General features: G+C 40.5%; 1 protein-coding gene across 2 annotated transcripts in view; it reads right to left on the bottom strand.

Moving 5' to 3' along the window:
• srgap2 (SLIT-ROBO Rho GTPase activating protein 2) overlaps positions 1 to 27,462 on the bottom strand; it is a 77,838-nt gene that overhangs the window by 24,940 nt on the left and 25,436 nt on the right. For both annotated transcript variants that reach the window (XM_061786422.1, XM_061786421.1), the window contains exon 2: positions 10,392 to 10,584. In XM_061786422.1, coding sequence (XP_061642406.1) covers positions 10,392 to 10,584 — 193 coding nt within the window. The remainder of the gene's footprint in view (positions 1 to 10,391; positions 10,585 to 27,462) is intronic.

The raw sequence follows: 27,462 nt of genomic DNA, 5'->3' as shown, positions 1-27,462 counted from the left end.
AAGTCTTCAAGGCCCATCTCCAAAAGCGCATGTGTGTGATTATCTTTGTCCAGTGTGGGTTATGGATGATCCATGGATAATCTAGAAGATAAAATGGATTATGAGTTTAAGTGGATGACAGAAAGTCTTTGGTGTTTTAAGAGGAGCATTAGATGACTTGAAGCCAACAGCGGACACACTGATGGACAGAAGGGGGCCACAGCAAGCACTGCGTCACACAGACAGAGGAAGTCCGAGAGGGGCACTGAGTGGGAATATTGTTAGTGGGTTAAATTCGAGTCAGAGACAATGCTGTGATATGCTGATACGGCTGTCACTGGTCAAGATGACTAAACACGTGTGATAACGTGATCTGAAGGTAAAAAAAAAAAAAAATCTCGAAAATGTCATGTCCACACATATCCATATATTTTTACTTGATATTAGCTGGCGTCAGGCAGACGCCTCGCATGTCCAAAACCATCACTTTTCAGGAACCCCTCCCAAAAAACGACATGTATGTTGTACCATTAACATCGCTAAAGAGAGCAACCCATTTTTAACACTTTAGATTAGTCAATACCTTGTAAAAATAACAGACCAATGTGGGGACCGACCAATATATATTTGTGAAAGAATATGAAATCGACCAAATTAGAGCATAGGTTTTTGCATGACACCAGCCATATAGGGTAACGTAATCAGGTTTTTGTTATATTAGTATGGTTTTGGCCATTTGTCCAAGCATTAATTTTGTTTTAGATGAGCACATTGTTCGATTTGAATTTTACATTTTTAAACATATTGCTGATGTTATCAGACAATTCTGAGGAAGAACAACATTTTGCACAATTATGAAGGATCGTGGTAACTTGTACCGTAATCAAGAGAATTCTAATCAACTAAAATTTTATAACATTGGCAGGATGTGTCATTTCCAACTAAATTCCTTTTAGCATTAACTGTAACTCTACAGTGGGTACGCAAAGTATTCAGACCCCTTAAATGTTTCACTCTTTGCTATATTGAAGCCATTTGCTAAAATCATTTTTCCCCCTCAATGTACACACAGCACCCCCATATTGACAGAAAAAAACGGAATTGTTAAAATTTTTACAGATTTATTAAAAAAGAATAACTGAAATATCACACAGCCCCCAGTATTCAGACCCTTTGCTGTGACACTCATATTTAACTTGGGTGCTATCCATTTCTTCTGATCATCCTTAAGATGGTTCTACACCTTCATTGGAATCCAGCTGTGTTTGATTATACTGATTGGACTTGATTAGGAAAGCCACACCCCTGCCTATATAAGACCTTACAGCTCACAGTGCATGTCAGAGCAAATGAGAATCATGAGGTCAAAAGGAACTGCCTGAAGAGCTCAGAGACAGAATTGTGGCAAGGCACAGATCTGGCCAAGGTTACAAAAAAATTCTGCTGCACTTAAGGTTCCTAAGAGCACAGTGGCCTCCATAATCCTTAAATGGAAGATGTTTGGGACGACCAGAACCCTTCCTAGAGCTGGCCGTCTGGCCAAACTGAGCAATCGAGGGAGAAGCGCCTTGGTGAGAGAGGTAAAGAAGAACCCAAAGATCACTGTGTCTGAGCTCCAGAGATGCAGTCGGGAGGTTGGAAAAAGTTCTAGAAAGTCAACCATCACTGCACGGCTGCAAAAATTTCAACAATTCCATTTTTTTCTGTCAATATGAGGTGCTATGTGTACATTAATGAGGAAAAAAAAATTACTTAAATTATTTTAGCAAACAGCTGGAATATAACAAAGAGTGAAAAATTTAAGGTGGTCTGAATACTTTCCGTACCCACTGTCCACTGTACGTCTTAAATTCCAGTTAGTCTTTCAGACACGTATGATCACTCCAAGTCTTTGCTGTCTGCTCGCTTTCCGGTGCTTCTGACTTCCCTGATTTTGTAACATTTTCCGCCACAAAAACAAGTTCCACTATTTGCCATGTGACGTGGCACCATGAGTCAAATCCTGATCACCCTGGCACTGCAGCAGTAGGGGTGAAATAACAGCTACTTCTGCCCGGCCCTGGTTATCACAATGTAAACACTAAAATGTCATTGGCCTCTTTCGAAAGTCACATGGTGCACTTAGTGGAACATAGCGAGTTTTCGCGTCAGGTGATGCCAGTGAGTCACATTAGAGGGAAATGCTAAATGGTCATTTACAATCAGGATCAAAGCACATAGCATTAGATGGAGCATTGCTGCCAGCACTTTTTTTTTTTTCTTTACGACTTCAACCAAACGACTCTTACGGGACTAGCCATGCTCACATAAACCAAGTCATAAATAATAACTACAATAAATGTTAAATACTAGTAGCTCTACAAACAGTATTGTATGGGGTGGCTCTAGAGTCAACATATGGCTAAAGATGAAATAAAACAAAGTCTAATCTACTTTTAAAAACACAGTCTGACTGAAAAGGTCACTTTAATTGCTGAGTGACAAAATAGTGCTAAAAACTGTACTGTATGGCACCTTTCTAAACAAAAAATGACCATGAATTTTCCAGTTTAAAAAACCGACCTGAAAACACCAAAGGCATGAAAACGGTGACCAAAAAACAAACAAAAAACATTGATCCTCCGGGCCCCTGCAGAGAATTATTTTGATTTTAACATAAATTAAGCAATCTGAAGAGTACAATAAGGAAAACAAAATAAAAATAAAAAATATTCACGCAGAAAAACTTATTTACACCACTCAAGTACATGTTGATGTACAAATTTAAGATTAAATTTGCTTCATTTCTTTGCTTTTTTTGTTTTGGCCTCCAACTTGAGCCAGGCCTATCTCCACCTGCACCTGATTTCTGCTTCAAGCCATGACACATGAATAGCATCCTCCTCTTTAAGAACTCTGATTTTGGAAAATAATGGACTAAAATCATTGTCTGTTTCACTTCATTTTTCACTATTACCAACTTCGAAGGCTAATCCCATCTGCATCCCCCAGGAAAATATTAAGTACAATATTTTTTCTGTTTTTATTGGTCATTTCTGAATTTGAAGTTAGTTTATTCTGTGTTGTGACATAATCCTTAACATCGCTCCATCGTTTAATGCAATTAACATTAACATCCGTAAACTAATTTGATAATTGTAGCTCCGTTTCCCAATTAATACAAGATGCACTAGCTGATCAACTCTTGTTGCCGATGTTACGTGTGCTTCACAGTTCCGCTGGGACCACAACCAGGGCCACGACCCACAGCACCTCAACGTGAAAATACAAAAGACCAGTGCAACAAATACCACACTGGCTGATCTGATGAGCAAAAATGTTGCTTAAACGTAAGAGTATCAATAGACTATGTCCACTCCAGAGGTGGGTAGAGTAGTCAAATATTGTACCCAAGTAAGAATACTGTTACTTGACAATAATGTGACTCAAGTAAAAGTAGTCCTCCAAAAAAATTACCTAAGAGTAAAAAGTACACAGTGAAATAATGGAATGGATCTAGCTACCAGTGTTCAAGGAGTAAGAAACAGCCTATGACGTTGGAGTCAACCTGTACTATACTACAGTCCCCTCCAAAAGTATTGGAACGGCAAGGTCAATTCCTTTGTTTTTGTTGTATACTGAAGACATTTGTGTTTCAGATCAAAAGATGAATATGAGACAAAAGTTCAGAATTCCAGCTTTTATTTCATGGCACTTAAATGTCAAACAACTCAAGACAGAGAAGCCACCCACTTTTCAAGTGGGCAAAGGTATTGGAACAGACATTATTAAATTAACTTAAAGTGAATAGAATTAATTACTTTGTAGCATAACCCTTACTTGCGATAACTGGATTAAGCCTGCGACCCATTGACTTCACCAGACTGTTGCAATCTTCATTTGAAATGCTTTTCCAGGCCTATATTGCAGCCTCCTTCAGTTCTTGTTTGTTTCTGGGGGTTTCTCCCTTCAGTCTCCTCTTTAGGAGGTAAAATGCATGCTCTTTGGTTAAGGTCCGGTGATTGACATGGCCAGTCTACGACCTTCCACTTTTTCCCCTTGATGAAGTCCTTTGTTGTGTTGGCAGTGTGTTTTGGGTCACTGTCTTGTTGCATGATGAAGCTTCTCCCAATTATAGTTTGGATGCATTTTTCTGTAAATTTCCAGACAAAGTGGTTTTTGTAGACTTCAAAATTAATTCTGCTGCTACCATTATGAGTTACATTATCAATAAAGACTAGTGAGCCCATTCCAGAAGCAGCCATGCAAGCCCAAGCCATGACATTAACTCCAGAATGCTTCACAGATGAGGTTGTGTGTTTTGAATCATTTCTTTATCCATACTTTGGCCTTTCCATCACTTTGGTAGAAGTTAATCTTGGTCTCATCAGTCCATAAAACTTTGTTCCTAAACGTTCGTGTCTCATCTCTGTACTACAAAATCCAATCTGGCCTTCCGATTCTTTTTGCTGATAAGTGGTTTGCATCTTGTGGTATGGCCTGTATATTTCTTCTCTCGTTGTGATACCATCACCCCTGCCCTGTGGAGGTTGGCAGTGAGGTCACTGGTTTTTTTGGTCGTTTCTTCACAGCTCTCACAATGTTTCTGTCATCAACTTCTGTTGATACCCTTGGCCGACCTGTTTGATGTCTGTTGCCAAGTACAGCAGTAGTTTCTCTCTTTTTCAGGACATTCCAAATTGTTGTATGGGCTATGCCCAATTTTTGTGCAATAGCGCTGATCGATTTTCCCCTCTTCTCTCAACTTCAAAATAATGTGCTTTTCTCCTATAGACAGCTCTCTGGTCTTCATGTTTGCATAACACCAAATGCAGTTTTCTCAGGTGAAACCCAAAGCCAAAAACAAGCACTATCTAATGTTTATGCAATCAATCTAAAAGGCAACACTTGAGCAACTAGAAACACCTACCAGTCACACGTTCCAATACTTTTGCTCACTTGAAAAGTGGGTGGGTTCAAACAAAAGGTGCTCTGTCCTTAGTTGTTTAACACAACTAGATGTAAATACCATGAAATAAAAGGTGGAATTCTGAACTTTTGTCTCATATTTATCTTTTGATCTGAAACAAAAACATATCTTCACTATACAACAAAAAGTAATTGACCGTGCCGTTTCAATACTTTTGGAAGTGACTGTATATGGAACACTCCTTAGCAGGCAGCAAAAATACACACTACAAAAGTTTTATTTAAATACAGTAAAAGGCATATTTTTCAGACCATGTTTCTCTCAAGTTTAAGGAAGGAAACCCAGCAAGTCATGGCTTCTGTCCTAAGACATTTTTGAACATGGGAGGACAGTCAAAGAGCGTTAGAGAGTGTGCAAGAGAACATCAATGTGATGGTATGGTATGCCAGTTGGCTTGCGGGAAGAAACACAAAAACATTTCAGGTCAGGCTGCAAATGACAGTGATGATATGACAGTGTGATGTACAGTAGCTGTCCTCAACACCACTGTACATTTATGTGTTCTACTGCAGTACACAATTACGTATTTTGTAGGTTGCAGGAATGTAGACCAGCAATACCTCATAGGAAGAGGTCTTTCTGTTAGGGATAGGCATTTGACTACATACAATAAACTTGATTAGCTATGGGGACAATTACCTCAATTGATGAGTTAGGTTAATTCAATCTCAGTGTAGCGTTGAACTGATCAGAATAATGATGTCTCGAATAGTTGTACATTGGCGAAGGTATGCATGTTCGTCTTTTTTAGACAGTAAAACTAGTTGATACCCAACAGTTTAGTGGTGCACTTCATTTAGCCCCTATTCAAAATAACATGGATTAACAATAAATTCCACATAATCAATCACATTCTTAATGTTGAATTAAGTGATTTACAGAACATTAAGCCTATCCCTAATTTCTGTAACAGGTATTTTATCAAGATGTGCGAGAGGGCCAAACTTTTAGAAATAGCTTAATACAAACGACAAAAATTACAGAATGGTTACAGTGTAAATAAAAACTGAGCATTATGGTCTTTGGAAAGACAGATTTTGCATTAGCTCTTAGATTGGACTGGTGGTTGTATGTGTTTATATATTGTCATTCTCTAAATTGGTTCTCTCATGTGCCGGGTGCTCTATTCTAATTAATTAGGTTTAATGATGCTGAATGATTTGCAGATCAGGAATCTTATTCATTCTACTGAGTGACTGACTGTAGTCCAGAGGACAATAGCAATTTTTATTCTCTGAATCTAAGCCCAACAAGCGGAAGTGTTCGGCAGTTCTATAGCAGCTTACAGCAAAATACTTTTAACTTGAGAAAAATAACCCTACAAAGCTTGAACCATGATGCTGATTCTCCCCAATTGTGCGGCCTGGTGTGAGAGGGGATTTTCAGCGTGACATTGGCTCAAGAACTCAAAGGAGAAAGTCGTACAGAGTAGTGAGAGAGAAAGAGACAGTAGAGAGAGAGAAAGAGTCAGAGCGGGGGCGCCTCCTGGAAATGCTCCACTCAGGCAGATGTAGTGGAGAGGTAGAGCAAAGCCTAATTAACTCAAACTGACAAAAATAAATGTAAACTAATTTTTAAATCAAACATAACAAAGTATAAGTTTGCTATACACAAATACTTTCATCTGGGCACACAACAGCTCTTGCTTCTCATGTAGCTAAATGACAAAATAGGGAACACCTGTACGTAGTATCAGTATGTAAGTAAGTATCAAGTTTGTGAATATCAGCGGTTTCTATGGATTCAATACACGAATACAAAACACACTTTTGGAGTAAAGAAAAAAAAACAACAACATTAAATATGCGCACACTTTGCCGGAAAATAGCTGAAATTCCAATGTGGCACCCGGACAGAGCAACAGCAACAGACCCGTGGAAAACGTTACACATGTTGAAAGAGTGAAGCAGAATAAAATGCGGGGATAAATGTCAATCAGTACAGTCATTATGTGGAGCTTTGCAAGGGCTATGAAAAAAATATGTGAATAGACCTTGTGACTTTCTCAAGCCCCCTTGGACATGATCAGCTAGTCTTTATTAGCGGTTTTAAAATCCACTGCTATCTCATAATTGATTTGAAATGGATGATCCTTGCTACCTCACATTCACACCTGAGTAGTTTAGGCCTTGTTAGAAGACAGTAAGCATGCGTGTGTGTGTGTGTGTGTGTGTGTGTGTGTGTGTGTTCGTGCCTATTATATACAACGGAATCCTTCAGGACAAGTGTGTGATACATACAGAAATTAAGTCAGACAGCAAACAATGGAAAGTCAGGAAAAAAAGGAGGACAGAAAGGGAAACCCACGTGACTTAAGAGGTGGTTATGTAAAGACTTTCAAAAATATAGTATAATACTGTCATTTCCTGATAGGAACTCAACACGATAGCAATATAAGGAAAAAGTCAGCTAAATAGACTGCACCATTCATGTTATGTAGCTTCAATAGCATGTGTGTGCTTTTTGGTTAGCCACAACGTAAATATTGTAGTTGAGTTTTTCCACACCATCTCAGGTTAGTTCTGTCCTAGCTAAGCCTTATTGAATGAACTGATGAAGCCTGCTCGAATGAGTGGTAAAACGTCTTCTAAGAGAAACAAAGCCCTCCAGTTGTGGTCGATTCAGTGCCCTGAGAATGAAATGACGTGGATGAATGAGAATATTCACAGGCAGATGAGCCAGAACTCAAGTTTAGAAACACACCAAGTGGTAAATTGGTAAAGATAAGTTATCTTGTCAACCAGTTCAGGGTGTACCCCGCCTCCTGCCCGATGACAGCTGGGATAGGCTCCAGCACGCCCGCGACCCTAGTGAGGAGAAGCGGCTCAGAAAATGGATGGATGGATGGAAGTTATCTTGTTAATCTTTGAGAGTAGAACCGTAAACTGTTAACCCAAGGGTTAGAGCTAGACACACTGCAGTCCGTTCATTGGTCACACAAAAATGACTGTCTGTCCAACAAAGGCAATGGTATGGAAAGAAGACAAAATCATAGCATGTCTTCTTCCTTGCAATTATCAGCCACATGCCTAGAAAAAGAAAATGCTGGAGAAGTTCCATCGTTATTCTTGCCAGCCGCACACTGAGCGAAGTGGCCGAACCCGATTGAACTGCCACACAGTGTGCAGGGTTTGGCCACTAGTTTTGCTCTGATTCAAATGTAACAGCCAATCAAAATGCACATGAAAAAATGTTTCTGGGTACTAAGCATAAGCGTGACCCAGCAGGCCGCCGCCAAGCCGGATCAAAAACGTGTGTGTGTGTATATATATATTTATATGTATTTTCATTCAGAAAATTATTTATATTTCATATTGATCATTCTCAACAGTAGGGCTAGGAAGAATTTATTCCCTATTCAAATCAATTTGTGAATTCCAATTTAAAAAATTAATAGGATTAGAAATGAGCTCATCAGAGGGACAGACAAGGTTAGATGTTTAGGATAGAAAATTAGAGAGAGCAAACTTCGATGGTTTGGACATTTGCAGACGAGAGATAGTGAGTATATTGGTAGAAGGGTGATGAGAATGGAGCTGCCAGAGTTTGCGCACTCGTCAACAGCCTCTCACTCCAACTATCCACACTCTCTCCTTTATTCTCTCTTTATTCTTTATGACAATCCGCTTCTTCCTTGACAACCACGGCATGTTTTTTGTGGTTCATTAAAAAAAAATTATATTAATCCAGGTTGCAGTTTTTATGTTGCAGCGAATAAGTAGATCTGCAGTGCTCAACCGTTTAGGTGTGCGGCAAAGAGTCACCAACTGAAATGTTTTCGCGACGGTGGACTCCAGTCGCATTCGGCCGCCTCGCTTGGTATGCGGTGGGACCATGATTCGTGGTATGATATCACACTATAATCAGGGTTTACCTGATAATGTTTACAATGCATTGAACTGCATTGCTTACTGGAAAACCTGACCTGAGTGTATACACACACCAAGAGACTGAATTAGTGAGCACAAAAACCAGCACCTGGCCTTTTCTAATGTACAGTTGTTGCCCACACTACAAACTGTCAGCACTTCCTGGTAGGACTGTCACAATAAAGCAGGAGTGACAAGCCAAATCATATGAAAAGTACGTGAACATACCTCAAGCAAGCCTTAAATGAACGTAATCTCCCGAGCACCGGTGACTACCAGCACACGTTTCCCCCGCCATTTTGTTCTTATAATACGCACGACGGGATCCATTGTTGTTGCCGTCGCCATGGTAACGAGTGTATCCAGTCACGTTTGAGTTGACAAGATAAAGCCCAGTGATTGTAAAAGATGGGAAGTGGTGGTATTGGAATACAAACTTTTATTGCAGTAGTCTGACATAGTGCAATTGTGAAAGAGCAAATTTGTTTTGTAGTCTGATTTGGACATTACGTGTTGTCTGTCCCACACTGCCGACGTTTAAAAAAAATGTTTTTTAACTTTATTGATTGTCAGATATTTAAGGTACTACGTCAAAGACATGCGACGAGCCTAAAAGTAACTAGCTTTTGGATTAAAATATACTGTACACAATGGCGACGTGGAGTAAATGACTTGCGGAGCCGATTATGACATCATTGATTGGATCGGCGAATTATGATATTAAAGCCAATCAGCATAAAATGCTAATTATCGGCCAATAGTGATCAGATCTGTGTCAAGTCTAATAAAAACAATTCCAACTACTGTGCTGAATAGACAACGGACCTCCATCTAGATAAATGCGTGACGTTCACAACGACGTGCGCATGTCACACGGCTGTATACACCCGATCAGAATATATCACATCACGTGTGAACAGTTGACGTGAGCGCTTCATTCGGAATAACAAAAAAGTCTCCATGTAGACCAGGCTACTGTGTGGTTGGCCCGCTGAAAACGAGTCCTTCACCTGTCAATCAAATATACGTTGATGTTCGCTGTAATCAACTATGGGCCGAATAACATGTGCTCTCAGGTTATACTTAATAAACACTTAACTTCCCGTGTTTGTGGTAATTGGGGATTAAACGCTGATGCGCAGCGCTGATGTTTTTTTTCTTTTTTGTTTTTAGCTCAACTCGTGAGCTCGTGACAACAAATGGTTAACTTTCCTTTAATTGTCTTTGTTGTGTGAATCTAAGCGCTGCATATGGAGCAAGGCTGTGGAGTGTGGACTATTGGACGGAGCCAACTCTGGCAAGAGTGTACTGTTCCTCCGGCGTTCCATGAGCCCACTAGCGGCTAATGACACAGCCGTCCAACTCCGTCGGCTCATTGTGTGATCCGGACACCGGCTCACCACAACAATGACAATTTATCAAGCCTAGAAAAACGATTGTGTCCATTTAATTTATCGAACGATAAGTCATTACAGTAATTATTGTGACAGGCCTACTTCAGAGTGTCACCCTCGTTTTGGGTACCAATTTCATCTTTCGTTGTAGTTTTTAAGCCAAGTGTGTGTGTTTCATACTTCAGCAGATGGTCCTTTGTACTGCGTGTCTTGGTGAGAAAACGCTCAGCCAGCTTTTCCATGTTGCGGCTGTAGTCCATCTCAATCTCAGCCTTCTTCCTGAAGAAATCCTGCAGGTCCTGGAGCAGCTGCACGCGCAGCTCACACTGCTGGTCCAGACACTTCAGTTGCTCCACCAGCTGGGCGCGAATCTCTAGCAACGCGGGGACAGACAAGTTTGTTAACATTATTAAGATGATCTGAATGCAAGACAATATATATTGTACAATGGAACCCCGAAAGTGAAATGTCCCTGAACGCTTACATTCCGAATTTGACCAAAGTTTTTGATCACACAAAATCTGTTTGTGTTGTCTGTCAAATCAACAGAATGCATCAGACAGCCATTTAGAATGAGTTAATTGTTGCAGTGTTTGAGTTTTTTTATTTTTATTTTTTTTAGGGGGGGGAGACTTTTCTATTTAGATATTCCAAATGAAGTAAAAGCTTCAACAAAGGGTGGTAAAAGAAACAACGTAGTCACTCAAAGTAAACCGTACTTTTATAGTGACAATCAAAGCAGTATGACATTATGATACGCATATTCTTTCTTTCCCCAAAGTTGTTTATAAATGTTTAAATTTATGTGACATTATTATTTCACGTTACACAGTCATCATGCATGGTGTTTTACAATGTTACTTTGAAAAAAAAATTAAGTTCTACAATAGGTGGAGTTTTACCACAGATAACTACAGATAAAATACTTTCTTTATGGCTAAAAGGAGAAACTGTTTTAATACTTGTCGTGGCTTATACTGTAGCAATGCCAATAAACTGTCAAAAGTCTTAAAATGGCTGCCCCAAATATTTTGTTAAATACACAAGAGGGCAAGATTGTGAACATGTACCCCCTACCGCCATAGGAGACTTGACTAATTTCTAAAATGGAAAAACAAACAAAAAAATACGTTAGATATGGATATTTATTAATAACATATGATCATGGATACATTATATGAATTTCATGTACAAGTGTAATTCTTAATTATTTTCCTTGAATAGACAAACTACAATTTCCACATTGAGTGGCAATACATTATAGTACATAAAGCTATTATATGTATCCATAGATAACCCTAATGTCTTCCACACATATACATTTCTAGAGGTGGCTGTTTATCATATCTAGAGGTGGCTGTTTATCATAGCTTATCACTTTCTATTTCCCCTCTGCCTCCCACCCACCTTTTCTTGCATGCTACCCCTAGTCTAGTCTCTAATTAATAGAGTGAACTCAGTTGATAGCTTTAATCGCAAAGAAAAACTCCTCTGGAGAATGGCATGTAAGGCAGCTTTGTTACAGCAAGCAAGTTGGCACACGCACACGCACACACACACACACACACACGCACACACACACACAGAGACACACATAGATGATAAATGGATCAGTGCCGACAGCTGACAGATTAATGCTATGCTCTGGAAGCCGCCTGCCAACAGGGTGTGTGTGCATGGTGCACGTGCATCCTTGTAAAGAGTGACGAAATAACAAACCCCAAATACGCACAAGCTGGGCTGTTCAGTCACGGGCTAGGGTACCACAGCTGTCCTACCTCTATAATGTTGGCTGTAGAGTGAGCAAAGTGTTCTGCCCTCCATCCTGGCTTCTGTTCAACATCAAGTTCCCTGACACACAAGGACAGACTGAGGCACACATTTGCAGGCAGTTCTGGCAGAGTCCCTCGTCAGCTGAGCCAAGAGCCTCTTTGATCCTGCCTTTCTGCTTTATAGCTGAAAGTGCAGTTCCTCATTACCACAAACAGAAATGGACTCTCAAAAGGTGTCTGAGCACACATACCTCATCTGCAAACCCTCTCTCACACTGTCCTGAACCAACTCAAACACTGTGCCACCAACCCCGTGCAACACAAACAAACAAACACACAGTCAGCATCTAAGCCAATAACCTGTTGTGGGTATTTGCTTTGACAACATGTGTTACTGTCCTGTGTGTGTGCATATTTGTGAGTAATTTGCACACTCCAAAGCACCGTCAAAGACAAGGATGGAGTCTTCGTCTTGCCTCTCGTGACTGCAACCACAGAACCACAAGGTGACAGCCTTGTAATTATATGTCGCAGGACAACAACAACGCATACCACAACTGAAAAGCAGCACTCCTACAAGCACGCCGAAATCATATGGTGATCGGTGAGATCGGAGAGACAGGTTTAGGAGTGACAAGAAACATGATGACCATTTCTACAGTAAAATCTACAGATGTATCAAAAAGTCTGCATAAGCCAATATTGTGGAAAAATTACCAATGTAACCGTTGTATTCTTGTAATGTTCTATAAATCCTGTGTAACCTTGCAAATGTGCTGTGAGCCTTTAAAAAAAAAAAAATATCTTGTGTGACATCACATGTAATGTCAATAAATATCATGAGACTTCAGATGTGTGAGCATCTAAACGATGTTTTTTTTGCTTTCTGTTTTTGCTTTTTTGGGGTTATTAATTGCATGAAAATTAGAATGTTACAATGTTACTTCAAACATTCCCGTATCTTTATTAAATGCTTTCGATGGCAACGGTTTGACTCAGACTCTTTTTACAATATTTCTTATTGGATATTTTGTTTTGAAATTAGAACAACTTCAATTCAACCAGCGTCACGGTACAGCTTTTGTTTGACTTTATAGAGGTTCCAGTGCAAATGCAGACCAGTGAAGGTGACCCATGTGGGTCCCAGGTTTTTATAAAGTAAGTTTAAAGGGGGTGAATTCCATCCAAGCCCTGAAACACGTTTCTAAAAGCACACTCCATTTCCAAACTCTATGGCTTATGACTCAACCACTGGGAACAGTTTACACTAGCCGCTGTTGATCATGGCTGTTAAGCCGAATTTCCTTGCATACTAAAAAGTCAGCCTTTTCATCTTTGTCCATGTAGAGAGAGGCGTGTTACAGAAGAGTAGAGCCGAGACCCTCACAGTTCAGGTTGATGCCATCCCTCTGCAATGGTCATCATCCCCTCAGCCAGAAAGAAGGGGGATGTGAAGTGGAATGTAGCGCCTCCACCCCCTCCAGAAAGCCCAGTCACATTTTCCAGGCAGATGAGAGCAGGTCATGCAAACTGGATCTGGGATTCTGCTTTACTGATGCTCTTCTCCTCCACCAGTGTCGTCAACAGCACGAACCAAAACCCAATATTCATCAAAAGGAGCAACACCTGCTCTCATGGTGTTTTAAATTGACAGCCTACAATGGTCAAACAAACATCTGCCATCCTTCACATGACCTATGATATGAACGTTACCAAATTCCTTGTGTGTTTTGGACATACTTGGCAAATAAAGATGATTCTGATTCTTGGTTTAGAACATTTGGAATCATCCAGCAAGGTCTATTAAAGCCCATATAACTAGAAGTCTGCAAAGGAGATTGCATAGTGCAGTCTTTTTGACTCTTAAAAACTTTACCCAACAAACCAGTTGATCGTACATTATTTATGAGTTTGTTTATTATGGGGCAGTAAAAGGAATATAAAAATACAACTACAGTTTTGTTGCAGTTCACATGCATTAGATTGAGGATGGGTCTAGAGATAAACACTATATACAATATATTTTTTTCATTCATTTCTAAAGGGATAGAACACTGACTTTATGTTCACTTGAACATTTACATAGAGCTGAAAGATTGTATTTGGCAGAGATTTTACTAGTTCCTAAAGTCTGAGACTTAAGGCTGCTGCCTCAAATCAATCAGACATGCCGCATGCTAGCGTGCGGTTAGAAATTTTGAGGCAAATAAAGGCGCTGCCAAAGGGCCTGTCACATGAACACTGGGTGGAGCCCAGAATGGATGTTCTTCTCCTAACATGGCATTGAGAAAAATGTTTAAAAATGCCCCAAAATAAATAAGTAGTGAACTGAACCAAATTGTCCTATATTGAGTAAATGGCTGTTTTTAGGAAATATAGAAATTCATTTTGGGTTAGCATAGAAGTGATGGCTGCACTGAGCTGGCTCAAACACAAGAGACACATTTACTGCCTCAAGCACTCCTTATACCAGAAGACACCCTGGACTTGGACTCAACACACACACTCCGACAGCAATGCAACACTACCTTTAAGACAATTTGGACCCTGTGTGAGTGGGTTTTAAAACACAAATTTCCTGCTGCCAGAAGATGTATACGTTTTCCATCTGATGTTTAACAGTGTGGCACATTCAATGTTCACAAGCATGCTGTAAATGTGAGAAGAAAAATGGGCTGCAAGCTGCTATGTATGCTGTCTCACTCACAGACAGTGCTAAGAAAACTTTAGTTGGCTCATTAGATAGGGTGACTTTACACTGTTGTGACAATACATCTTTAGAGATCAAGTCCTGCAAACCCTATGTAATATTCTAGCAACCTCACTCAGGACTGTGAGCACCTTTCCAAATATCCACCTTGAGTGACAATGTGGTTTGCTCCAAATGGTGTTGCCATTCATCTTCCACTGCAGATCATGTGGCGTAACAGATCAAGTTGTGGGACCAATAAATTTCATGTACACCTACCGATTGAACAGTCAGTGCTGTGTCATATTGTGCAGATCACTGATGCGTGGAGATGCCTTAATGTGGCTGTAGCTCAATTTCCAATTGCTGATGTCATGTTACACTTCTTTAGACAGCAATAAATTTGAGCTCATTCTTCAACAACAGCACCTCTACTGTTTACAGTCAATTAGTACAATCCATTTAAAGGGGCTCAAAGCAGATATCCGTGTTTTGTTTCTATCCATCCATCCATTTTCTGTAACGCTTCTTCTCACTAGGGTCGCGGGCGTGCTGTAGCCTATTCCAGCTATCTTCGGGCGGGAGGCGGGGTCCACCCTGAACTGGTCGCCAGCCAATCGCAGTACACATAAACAAACAACCATTCACACTCACATTCACACCTACGGGCAATTTAGAGTCTTCAATCAACCAGCCTGTCTTTGGGATGTGGGTAACTTGATATTAGTGAATGGGGCAGTGCCAGCTGTCTAACTACCTGGGCTAACTACCTACCGTCCCGCTGTCGTCAAATTTGGCTGTGACATTATGTCACCAACAATGAGGCTAAGGTGACTTGTGTGCTTATTTTTATGATTATAGTCCACTGTAACCATTAAATTTTGAAGTTGAGCCTCCGAATGTGATTTTACATCGTATAAGTTAAGCTATCACCTCCCTCAGTATGTTTGATTCCTTTTGGGGCATCAATTCCTAACATGATTTTACATCGTATAAGCTATCACCCCCCTCAGTACGTTTGACTCCTTTTGGCGCATCGATTCGACACGCCCACAGCGTCTGAGAGCTGAGAGGTGGCCCTTATTATTCAACTTTTGAAACCTGGTTTTATGTACTCAATTTTAACATTACTCTTGTCTGTGGTGTGTCAAATTTACATGCCATTTTTTGGGCCTATTTAGTGCCTCTTTAAACACTTTAAGTAAAAAGACTGGCACTGCATTCGCCATCTTGCCCAACCCCCTCCAAGGGATAATAAGTTTGTGTTATACCACAATGAGCTATTGTCCTCTAGCAAATAAAATAAATACAAAGAAAATGAGAGACCAGAGCGGTGTAGAGTGGGGAGGGAATGTGTCACAGTGAAATATATGTTCATTCAGTCCTCATTGCGCAGGAAGAGATGACAGAAAGACAGGAAGTCAGTGGGAGCCGTTCATTGCCCACAGGGAACACATGGGAGGGTTATATTAAAACTACAGGAAGCATGTGTACAGAGGACCAAGTTGTGCAAGTATGTGGGTCCAAATGAAAAGACGTAAAGAAAAGATGGCAGCAGTGGCGTCAGTCACTAATCGGGGAGGGAAAATACAAAACTTTGGGTTTGCTGGTTGAAGGAGGAATGTATATTACATGTACTGTATGAGTGCAGGGTAAAGGCGTCGTTATACTCCCGCGCCCGCATTGCATCAAGTGACCGACGCATTGGGCCGCGTGGCCCCTATGCGGCACTTGACGCGCACACGGCGGAGATCATCTCTCGTGATTGGTCCGTTTTAGTCACATGCTGTGATGACGTACTCAGCTTTCCCCATGGTTCCTCAATACTGCCATCTTTAAAATACAAAACGCGTATGACCCGCCTTCTTGATAAATTTTGCAATATAATTAGATGAATCATCTGGTCATCTAGGTCCATTTGTTCTAGCAGGTACTGTTCCACGGTCGCCATTGTTGTTGCTTTGTTCCTTGTTCTGGAGAGTAAAAACGGCTACCGGAATTGGCCATAAAATGCAGAGGAAACTCCACCCTGTGGTGTCCTCGCCAACACCAGCCATAGCGACACCCCCGACTTGGAGGAGAACTGCAGCACATTTTTTCAAAACAGCCCGTGTGGGTTGCGCTCGAGTATAAAGGCTAACTGCGCGCGGGATTGCCGCAGTGACGTCAGCGCGGTCGCCGCCCGCGCGAGTATAAAGAAGCCTTTAGCCTATCGGATGTGATTTCAAGGGAGCTGAATGTGACAGTAGCCTCAGGTTGCAGGTAGTATTTCCTAAAAGGATTCTTAAGCAGGGTGGAATCTATTGGTTTCAGATATGCCTTACTAATACTACTTCACTTTAGTTTATGTGCGCGCACGCGTGGAGACACACGCGCGCACACACACACACACACACACACACACGAGTATGTGAGGAGGGGGAGTTTAGGAAAAGATAGAATTACAGTACAGTATGTGTTGGAGAGGAAAGTATTGTTGGAATGGAAAGATTCTAGCCAATGTCTTTTTCTTGGGTCTACTTATTTCCTCTGGAAACACATACACACACATGCTTGCACACAGACACGCACATTCACTGGGTAAAAGGCATGGAGCCTGTCACCCAAATCCCACCAACTTTAGGAAACAGTGTTGTGTTAATGAGCCAAGTTAACAAGTGTGGTGACTTCTAGACATGGAAAACTTGCCAAAGTGTCCAAACCAAAACAGACCTGAGAACTATGTGAGAAGCAAAGATGAGGACAATGGAGAAGTGCAGATTTTTGTGTGTGCTATGACCAAGAAAAACAAGAAAAGGAGGGGAATTTCAGATGTTAAAATCTGTATTTTTTGGTGCTTTTGTTAGTTATGAGTTATCGTAATAGAGAACTGAGAATGAAGGAAATATTTTCACCAGGCATGGAAACAAAAGTCTAATTTTTAAGAACCACAAACTAACACTTCCCATGCACCAATTACATTACACCACTGATGACCAAGGGAATGCTAAATGGATGGTGGGAACAGAATTTCAGGAACTGCTTCTCAGCATCGTTCCTAAATAGTGATTAATTTGCAAGTGGTTGATCATCAAATTAGAACAATACATTGCTCTAAATCTTGTGTAAAAGTTTCAAAGGACAGAATGAGGAGGCTGGGTGAGATGACGAAGAGTAAGAGAGAGAAGCGTGTGTGGGATCAGCAGGAGTAAATTCCACTATGCTTCTCTTCACCTTGGTGACCAGTCCAGGAAGTGATTAACCCTTTCAAAAGGTGGCAGGATTCAGTCAGCAGAGTGGAAGATGAGATGTTTGCACTAGGATGTGTGTTGATGCTTCCGTGGGCCAGGGTCTAAGCCATCTGGGCTCCCTGTCAGGGTTCCTTGCCTGAGATCGGACTACAGGTCAGGGGATCAAGAGGTCGCAGCGCTACTAGGAAGAGGTCAGTCTCCCATGTCAACCAACTGGTATAAAACACTAACGACAATATAACCTAGTTTCAGATCAATGTCAGCCCTGGCAGGAGTATTGCTGCGGCCTGAATGTACTCCTTAAAAAACAAAAAAGTAATTAATTTAAAAAAAATGAAAATAAAAACCACCCCATGATGCTATTGCAAGCTCTGATTCCTCTCTTACGGCAGCGAGGAGGGGGTTTTGGGTTGGGGATTGGGGGTTTTCTATGCATAATGAAAAGGGCTGCTTATCAAAAGTTAACTTGCTGCTCACCCACTTACAACGCCTGCCTGCTCCACTAACCCATTATGCTGAGGTGGTTTTGGGGGGGGGGGAGCCTTCAGATTCCTATGCGCGTCGCCCACTTTTGTTGGTCAATTTTCAGTGTAAATAGGAATGGGCAAATTAATGATTGATTGTTAAGAGTTGCCCCTGCGATTGGCTGGCACCTCTTGCCCGATGATCGCTGGTATAGGCTGCAGCACCCCCGCGACCCTAGTGAGGATAAGCGGTATAGAAAATGGATGGATGGAAGAGTTGTCTATTTAACAGATTGTTGAATGATCACATCTTGAAGCAAATGAGGCAAAATGGCATGGTGTGCACTAACCTGTAACCAGTAAATGCACTGTTAATTCAGGGACGACTTACAGGACGACTGTCTTTACTAAAAATATTGAAGAAAATGCAGTGATTGTCTGACCACCAGTCCAGGGTATATCCCTAATGTCACCCAAAGTCATCTGGGACAGGCTCTAGCTCGCTCGCGACCCTAATGAGGACAAGTTGTATAGAAAATGGATGGATGGAGAAAAACTGGGCGCCCACTTATACTACACTTTGGAGATGTAAAATGTAAAACTGAAAAATTGGTCTCAAAGTGGAAATTTAAAAAAACATTATATTTATCCAAGAATGGCAGAAAACAGGGCTGTTGTGCAGTTGCAACTCAATATAACAGTTTGATGACACTTCTGCAGTGAGTGTACATTTACTGTGACCAGTGGAGACAAATTTCTCAGCTAACATAAATTGTCAACCCAAATAATTTACAGTGAGTAGCATCCAGAAGACACTTTTGGATAAGACCAAGAGTACAAACAGCTGCTCACGCATGTGCAGGACCGGTACAGCATGCAAATTATGATGCCTTCAGGCATTTTTGCAACTCCATGTGAATGGTTTTGACAACACTACCACCTGCAAATGGTACTTAAAAAAATAAATAAAATAATCTCAACTCATTCACTGCCATCCGTTTTAAGAACAGTTCATGATATTACTAGCCGTTTTACAGCATTTTGACTGATCTTTCAAGACCCACAGAATATTGTGTTCTGTGACAATATAAGCATAGAACCTACCAAAAGAAAGTGTAGACTATTTTCACCAGAAAAAAAGTTTGTTTCTAGCTTTTTACATTGTTTAGTAATCAACATTACAACATGGGTTAGTTTCAAAGACTGGTTTCTGACCAAAAACCAGGGGAGTGGGGGGGGGGGGGTGGAGCTTTTTGTGAAAAGAAACCTGTCAAGCTGGACAGTGATTTTGCTTTTGTGACACCTCAAACTATAAAACAACAAAAACAAGACTGAGAAAGGGCTTTTGATGGCAAAATAATTCATTTACAGATATAGTGGAACCTAGATTTAACAGACCCAGAAACAATAGACTTTGGATTTAACAGATAGAATGGTAGTGTCTGGTTGCAACTCAAAACGCCCCCAAATTCCATTCGTTCCAGAATTGGCCGCTGTTGTTTACTAGCGCAATCAACAGACAGAGCCTGGTACCTGTATTTCCAGGAATAGCCGCTGTTGTTTCCTTGGTCGCTCATCGTGTACACCTCTCTCAAACATGCTATACTGATTTTGGAACAGTGTTGCGGGTATTGCTGGATGTGGATCTGAGACACAGAGGTCACTGTGTGTGTGTACGTGTGTGTGTGTGTGTGAGTGAGTGTGGATGCATCGTGCTGAGATGTGTTGCTTAGAGTGAGATCACGTGTGATGTGCGTGTGTGTGTTTTTGGTGGAGATATAGAGTCGACCAGGGACAGTTTAGTCAGCGAGCTATAGAGTAATCATTGAATATAATGTGCAGTAGAGCCTCTATAGCCCCATTGCCGCAGTGTATCTGTGTCTCTGTGCTTATTGAGTCAACCCCTGTGTCCCCCAACAACAGTCAGGTGACCGTAGCAGGAACGTTTAACAAAACTATAAAGTTGTTTTTTGTAAAGCCCTTCACTATGGCATAAAATTGTAACCTAGGTGAGAAAAGGAAGCTCACGATCCTCGTGGATCATGAAAGCGACGCAGACTCACCACCGTACAACTTCAACTTTCTCCCACTAGGATGCCATTACGACCCCTCCCAAGCAACAGCGATCACGCCACTTTCATGGCAGTATTAGACCATCACAACAATGTTTAAAGCCAAGTTTACATCAACTTACATTTATTTACAATAATTATGTACTTTACTCTGTGTTTTTAGGTCACTAAAAAAGTATTTCAAATTAACAGACAAAAAGTTTAATGGACGACCCCTCCTGCTTAATAGTCCGTTAAATTGAGGTTCCACTTGATACAACTAAGAAACTTGCTGTGAGCAACAGTGACAAAACCACATGGCTCAAGTTGAACGTCAGTGGTTTTTTACATGGCAATCCTCATTCAATCCACGAACTGCATGATCTTTTTTCACAGTCATGACACACACGTTCTACTAGCTACTACAACGCATTCTTTTTATACCATACATATTATACATGCGCTGTTTGAGTCTGAGGTGCCTAAAATTGTCAGGCTTCCAAAATGTTGGCATTTCGCGCCCTCATATTCAATCTGACAAATTGAGATTCAAGGTCTAATCTTCATCTACTCAAAAGCTGTGCTGATCTAAAATTCTATGCAATGCAACATCTCCATCCACATCTACATTACAGAGGTTTACAAACCAGAATTTCACAGACAAGCTGGGTGAGACCCTCTTCAATGCCTAACCCGCGATGAGTATACTGTGTCAGTGGCCGTAAACGGTTGGATTCCAGTTGACGATTATAACAGTCAACAGCAGTGAATGAGTTAAAGGATCATTCTTGTGAAAACATACCCTCAGTTTCAACTAGTTTGTATAGCAGGACAGCTATGGGAAGTTGAGCTGTATCCACGCTATGACAGCATTATTCTGTTCAAAACAACATTGACATTGAAACATCATTTCAGAGCATTTAGAAAGTTCCCCAAACGAACATTTAAGAAAAATAACAATAATAATGAAATAATTTCCCTCATATTCGTTTGAAAAATGTTCAGTATGTCCAGCCCCTCCTCCACCTATGAAGAATCTTATCTGCGAATCTGACTGATACCTGCGGGGTCTTTTCCAGAATAAGTCAGACCCCTATGGAGATAAGGTATTTTTCATCCCTGTAATTACAAGGGACAGAAAGTTGGTCAAAAAAATATGGCACAAAAAAAGCAGAACTACAATCTTAGTGAGGATAAAATGTGAATCTATCAAACCATTGTCTCCAGTTATCTCTGCAAGACTAGCTCTTTTCAATATCAGGTCATTTTTTGATACTAAATGAAATATGGTTAACAGAAAGTAGCTGTAATACCATTTTAAATGAGGCAACACCGGCAAATTTTAATTTTATGAACAAGTGTAGAATAGGGAAAAAAGGCGGAAAAAAATTGCTGTTACTTTTAAGTCATTATTTCAGTGTAAATCACTGGGAGTTTTTAGCTCTTTTGAATATCTCAGTTTGTTAGTTGAAGGTGACCCAAATGTTATTGTTTTAATAATTTATAGAGCGCCAAGATACAACTGAAAATTTATGGAGGATTTTTCAGCACTGCTGTCAGTTATTTGTGCTGACTACAACTATTTTGTCATAATGGGAGACTTCCACATTCATGTTGACAATAACATGGGGGAAAAAATCTAAAGAACTCTGCTATACTAGACATGTTTGACCTCTCTCAACATATGAGCTCAACCCACACTCAAGGTCACATCTTAGACCTGGTCATCTCTAAGGACGTTAAAATTATATCAAGTGACATTAAGGATATGCCTATTTCTGACCATTTTTGTATAGTCTTTGAATTACAGATTCTTCCAAAAGTTCAGACAACCTCTATGTCTATCAATAAAAGGTACATAAATGAGAGTACCGCCACTAAGTTTCTGGAGACCATAGCTGTGCCACAAACTGTGAATGCTGAGACAGCTGATGAACTTTTGGATAATTTCACCTGGAAAATCTCAAATGTCATGAATGTTGTCGCTCTTATTAAAACTAAGACAATATTGAGGCGACCTTGAACATCGTGGAGGAGCGCAATGAAGGTAAAGACCTCCAAATCAAAGTGTAGTAAAGCTGAACGTAAGTGGAGGAAAACTAAACTCCAAATTGACTGACCTCTACAGACAAAGTATTTTTAACCAACAGTTAGTCAGGGCTAGACAGCAACACTTTTTTGAAATCATCAGTAAGAACTTCAAAAATACTCTCACTCTATTTGCTGTTCAGTCTGTATATGCTACCCTTGTGTCAAATTCTTCAGAACTTTAATTTTGACTATCATAGCTATGCCGATGACACAGTTATATCTAGCAGTGTCTCCAGATGACTACAGTTCAATTGAGGTGTTATGTCACCGTCTAAAACAGATAAATAACTGGCTGAGCCATTTTCTTCAATTAAACCACAACAAAACTGAGATAATTGTTTTTGGCAATAAAGAAAAGAGGTTGCTGTTGGCTGTTATCAAATACCTGGAATCATTCGCTTTAAAAACCAAATACCAAGTCCGAAACCTTGGTGTTCTGATAGATTCTGACCTGACTTTCAACAGTCATATCAAATTAGTTTATTAAACTGGCTTCTACCATCTGAAGAACATATCCAGAGTGAAGGTTTGCATTTGCCAAGCAAACCAGGAGAAGCTCATCCATGCTTTTATCTCAAGTAGACTTGACTATTGTAATGGTCTTCTGACTGGACTCCCCTAAAAGAGCATTAAACAGCTGCAGCTAATTCAGAATGCTGCAGCTCGGGTTCTGACCAGAACAAAGAGGTCAGAGCATATCACTCCAATTCTAAAATCTTTACACTGGCTCCCAGTCACCTTTGGAATAGAGTTTAAAGTTCTGCTACTGGTCTATAGATCACTAAATGGTTTAGGTCCTGAATACATGAAAGAAATGCGAATGGAATATAAACCCAGTAGGGCTCTGAGATCGACAGACTCTGGTCAAATAGTGGCGCACAGAGTCCAAAGCAAACATGGTGAAGCAGCATTTAGCATGCTGCACACAAATGGAATAAATTGACAACAGAAGTGACGTCAGCGCCAAGTGTGAATGTTTTTCAGTCCAGATTAAAAACTCTTTTTTTCTCATGCTTTTTAGAGCATTTTCACTTTTAAATATTTCTTGCACTGTACGCTGTTTTAAAAAATGTTTTCCCTCTTTGTTTTAAATGTTTATAAGCTTGTTTTTTCTTTGTTTTTAAATGCTTTTAATCATGTAAAGCACATTGAATTACGTTGTGTATGAAATGCACTTTATTAATAAATTTGCTTTGCTCAACTTAGTAAAATGTCCATCTCATAGTGTAATCACTGGATAATTAGTCACAAAATGAGAACCATAATGATGTTCCATTTTGCTCACATGACCATCCACCTGGTGTCACCTCTGTTTCCTGTCCCTGACGGACACAGCCATCTGGGCTTCAATTGCTTCCAACAGGCTCCATCTCTGTCACGCTCACTCACACACACATACACAGACACACTTTGCTGACAGGATGCGAACCACAACCATATCGTGATTAGCGCCATGAACTGTTTGGAAAGGTTAAAAGTATTGAAACCTGGTGAAACCTGCTCACAATCACATACAGTACATTAGCCTATACTATCCTGTATCAGCAGGGGAGACAATATTAAGCCGAGCTGTCTCACTGTGTGTGAGCGCACGTGTATGTATGTACTCTTTCCAATGTTTCCAAATGGCCAGTGCATAACACCCTCCTTAATCAGCTTAGCAGCTAGTCAGGGGATTTGACTAATCCACAACACAAGCATGGGAAGAAGCCCGCTGAGTATGTCTGCCTGTCTCACTGTGTGTATGTGTGTGTGCGTCCGCCCGTGCAACCATCCGTCCATGAGTATCAGCCTCTACCTTCTATGCATCAAGCATGCCAGCGTTCATCTATAAGAGATGTGACTAAATGAAAGTAGCAATGGGTGGGAGCAGACGCCATTCAAGTGCCGACTCATCGGCTGGCTGCCAAAGGGTCAGTCTTATCTCCATTAGTAGTTTAACATTTGTCATCTTTCCACTGAATGAGGGATGGCGTGCAACCCCCTCTCTGTAGATTAAATAGTAATTTTCCATGTTTACGCCACACTGTATTTTACTTCTTGTAGAAATTGATTCGTCAGCAACAAGCTGCTTGAGGAAGTAACCAGCTGTCTGAATGTAACACTGCAAGTAAACATCTCCATCTATAAGCCGACAGTCTGAAGAACAGGCTCAATCAGACGGAAGACTGCATGCACATGAATGTGTATGTGACAACCCAATTGGTGTGTACCCATATGGGTGAAAATTCTTATCGCAGTGGTGAGGGTGAATGAGGCTGGAAAGGATGACAGTGGATAGAGTGAGAGGCAGAGAGACCCAAAGAGCCATATCTGCTGATGGCTGTCAAGTGGTAATCCTTATCTGAATGCAATGGGAAGACTGAGTGAAGGGAATACATTATTTTTCTGACACTTAACATGTCATAGCTTCCTTCAGCTACAAATTCATTTACAGGCTTTGAACTCTGTGTGTGTGTGTGTGTGGATATACGGAAAAAAGAGTTGTTCCTCCTGTTTTAAGGAAGAGTACAACAAAGTTTAACTAATCACAACTTTCCCCCTAAGCTCCTAACAATGAATCACCAACAACTGTAGAGATACAATAGTAACCTACAAGAACTGAACGGATAAGATGGGTGTGATCTGGAAAATAACTGTACAATTGGAGAGTCATACAACTGGAATTGTCATGCCATCTATCCAATACAATACCAAACCATTGTCTACCAGTAACAGTGTCTTACATCAGTCCATGTAGATTTGGATGTAAGATACAGCTAATATGGCCATATGAGAAGAAACCAGCCCCACCCTCTCTACTGTTATTCCATGGAGAATGTTATGTTGTGGAATACTATCACAGACCTGGGGAGTTTATAGCTACAGCTAAATGTTCAAATGCACCACTACTATAAAACAAAACAAAAATACTATGATGATTATCACATTCACGTTCTTGTAAAAATTATCCTCAAATCCCACTCTCCTTGCCGCTCCCACCGAGCATCTTTGGAAGTGGTGCAATGAAAGGAGGGGAAGGGGGAAGTGGGCCAAGCTGCATGAAAAGGCTCTAAGGAAAGACTAGAACTCTGCACATCAGCACAAAAAAACCATTGCAAAAAAAATAAAACAGGCTTGGCTGAGATTTGTTCCTTTTTTTTTTTAAATTTAATTTTAACATCTACAATAATAACCTAATACCTGGATGACACACTCCATGTCACCATGGATACCATATCATAGGCCTAATGTATGGTGAAATAGAGTTTACGTACAGTAGGACGAACACAGCTTTTGTGATAACAGACATGGAAAGAGGAACAGGGTATTTCCTAGTAAACCGTAATAGTCTAAAGTTGAATTACAAATTTACAGTGCCGGGAAAAACTAGTTGCCCCCTTCTCAAATTATTTTTTTTGCATAGTTTCCCCACGTTAATGTTTAAGATCATAAAACAAATCTAAATATCAGACAAAGATAACCCAAGTAAACATAAAAGGCAGTTTTTAAATGGTGATTTTATTTATTAAGGGAAAAAATAATAATTCAAAGCTATCTTTCCCTGTGTGAAAAAAGCAATTGTTAAATCATGGCTAAGCAAATTTTTTGGAAAGCTGAGTTCATTTTCACTGTACACACCCAAACCTGAGTATCTCCAGACCTGTTCAATCAAGAAATCACTTAAATAGAATTTATTTTATTTTCATTTTGTCTGACAAAATGAAGTCAGGCGGCACAGAGGACAACTGGTTAGGGCATCTGCCTCACAGTTCTGAGGACTGGGGTTCAATCCCCGACCCCGCCTGTGTGGAGTTTGCATGTTCTCCCCGTGCCTGCGTGGGTTTTCTCCGGGCACTCCGGTTTCCTCCCACATCCCAAAAACATGCATGGTAGGTTAACTGACAACGCTAAATTGCCCGTAGGTGTGAATGTGAGTGTAAATGGTTGTTTGTTTGTATGTGCCCTGCGATTGGCTGGCAACCAGTTCAGGGTGTACCCCGCCTCCTGCCCGATGATAGGTGGGATAGGCTCCAGCACGCCCGCAACCCTAGTGAGGAGAAGCGGCTCAGAAAATGGATGGATGGATGGATGGATGAAAATGAAGTCATCCAAAAGATCTCAAAAACTGCAACAAAATGTCATTATCCAAACAACTTCAATAATACATGAGAAATAAAGTAACTGACATGTTCTAGTCTAGAAAGGCGAAAATTACCGCTGACTAAAAAGAACAAAGACCCATCTTACTTTTGGGGGATAAAAAAAAACATCTGAATGATCCACAAAACTTTTGGGAGAACATTCTATGGACAACTTCCTCTGATTGATGGAACCATGCATTGTTCTAGTCTAGAAAGGCGAAAATTACTGCTGACTAAAAAGAACAAAGACCCATCTTACTTTTGGGGGATTAAAAAAAACATCTGAATGATCCACAAAACTTTTGGGAGAACATTCTATGGACAACCTGGACAACTTCCTCTGATTGATGGAACCATGCATTCTTCTCTTTACCAGAAAATTCTGAAGGAAAATATTTGACCATTAGTTCATGACCTCAAGCAGAAGCGCACTTGGATTCTGGAGCAGGATGTTTCCAAAAACACTATCAGGTCAACTTCTGAATGACATAAAAAAAAAAGAAAATAAACAAATAAAAAAGGCTTTGGAGTGGCTTAGTCAAAGTCCGGACCTGAATTAAATACTGTGGCATGACCTTAAAAAGGCTGTTCAGGTTGAAAATTCCTCCAGTGTTGCTCAATTAAAGCAATTCAGCAAGCAACAGTGGGCCAAAATATCTCCACAGAGATGTGAAAGACTAAATGCCAGTTATATAAAATGCTTGAGTTCAGTCATTGCTGCTGACTGGCCAAACCAATTAGGTTTAGGGGGTAATTACTTTTTCACACAGGGCCAGGTAGCTTTGAATAGTCCCCCCACCCACTTAATAAATCATATCACCATTTAAAAA

The sequence above is a fragment of the Phyllopteryx taeniolatus genome, chromosome 9 (genome assembly GCF_024500385.1).
Source record: "Phyllopteryx taeniolatus isolate TA_2022b chromosome 9, UOR_Ptae_1.2, whole genome shotgun sequence".
In the NCBI taxonomy this organism is placed as follows: Eukaryota; Metazoa; Chordata; class Actinopteri; order Syngnathiformes; family Syngnathidae; genus Phyllopteryx; species Phyllopteryx taeniolatus.
The sequence above is the reverse complement of the archived record's forward strand: the minus strand, read 5'-3'. Positions and strand labels throughout refer to the sequence as shown.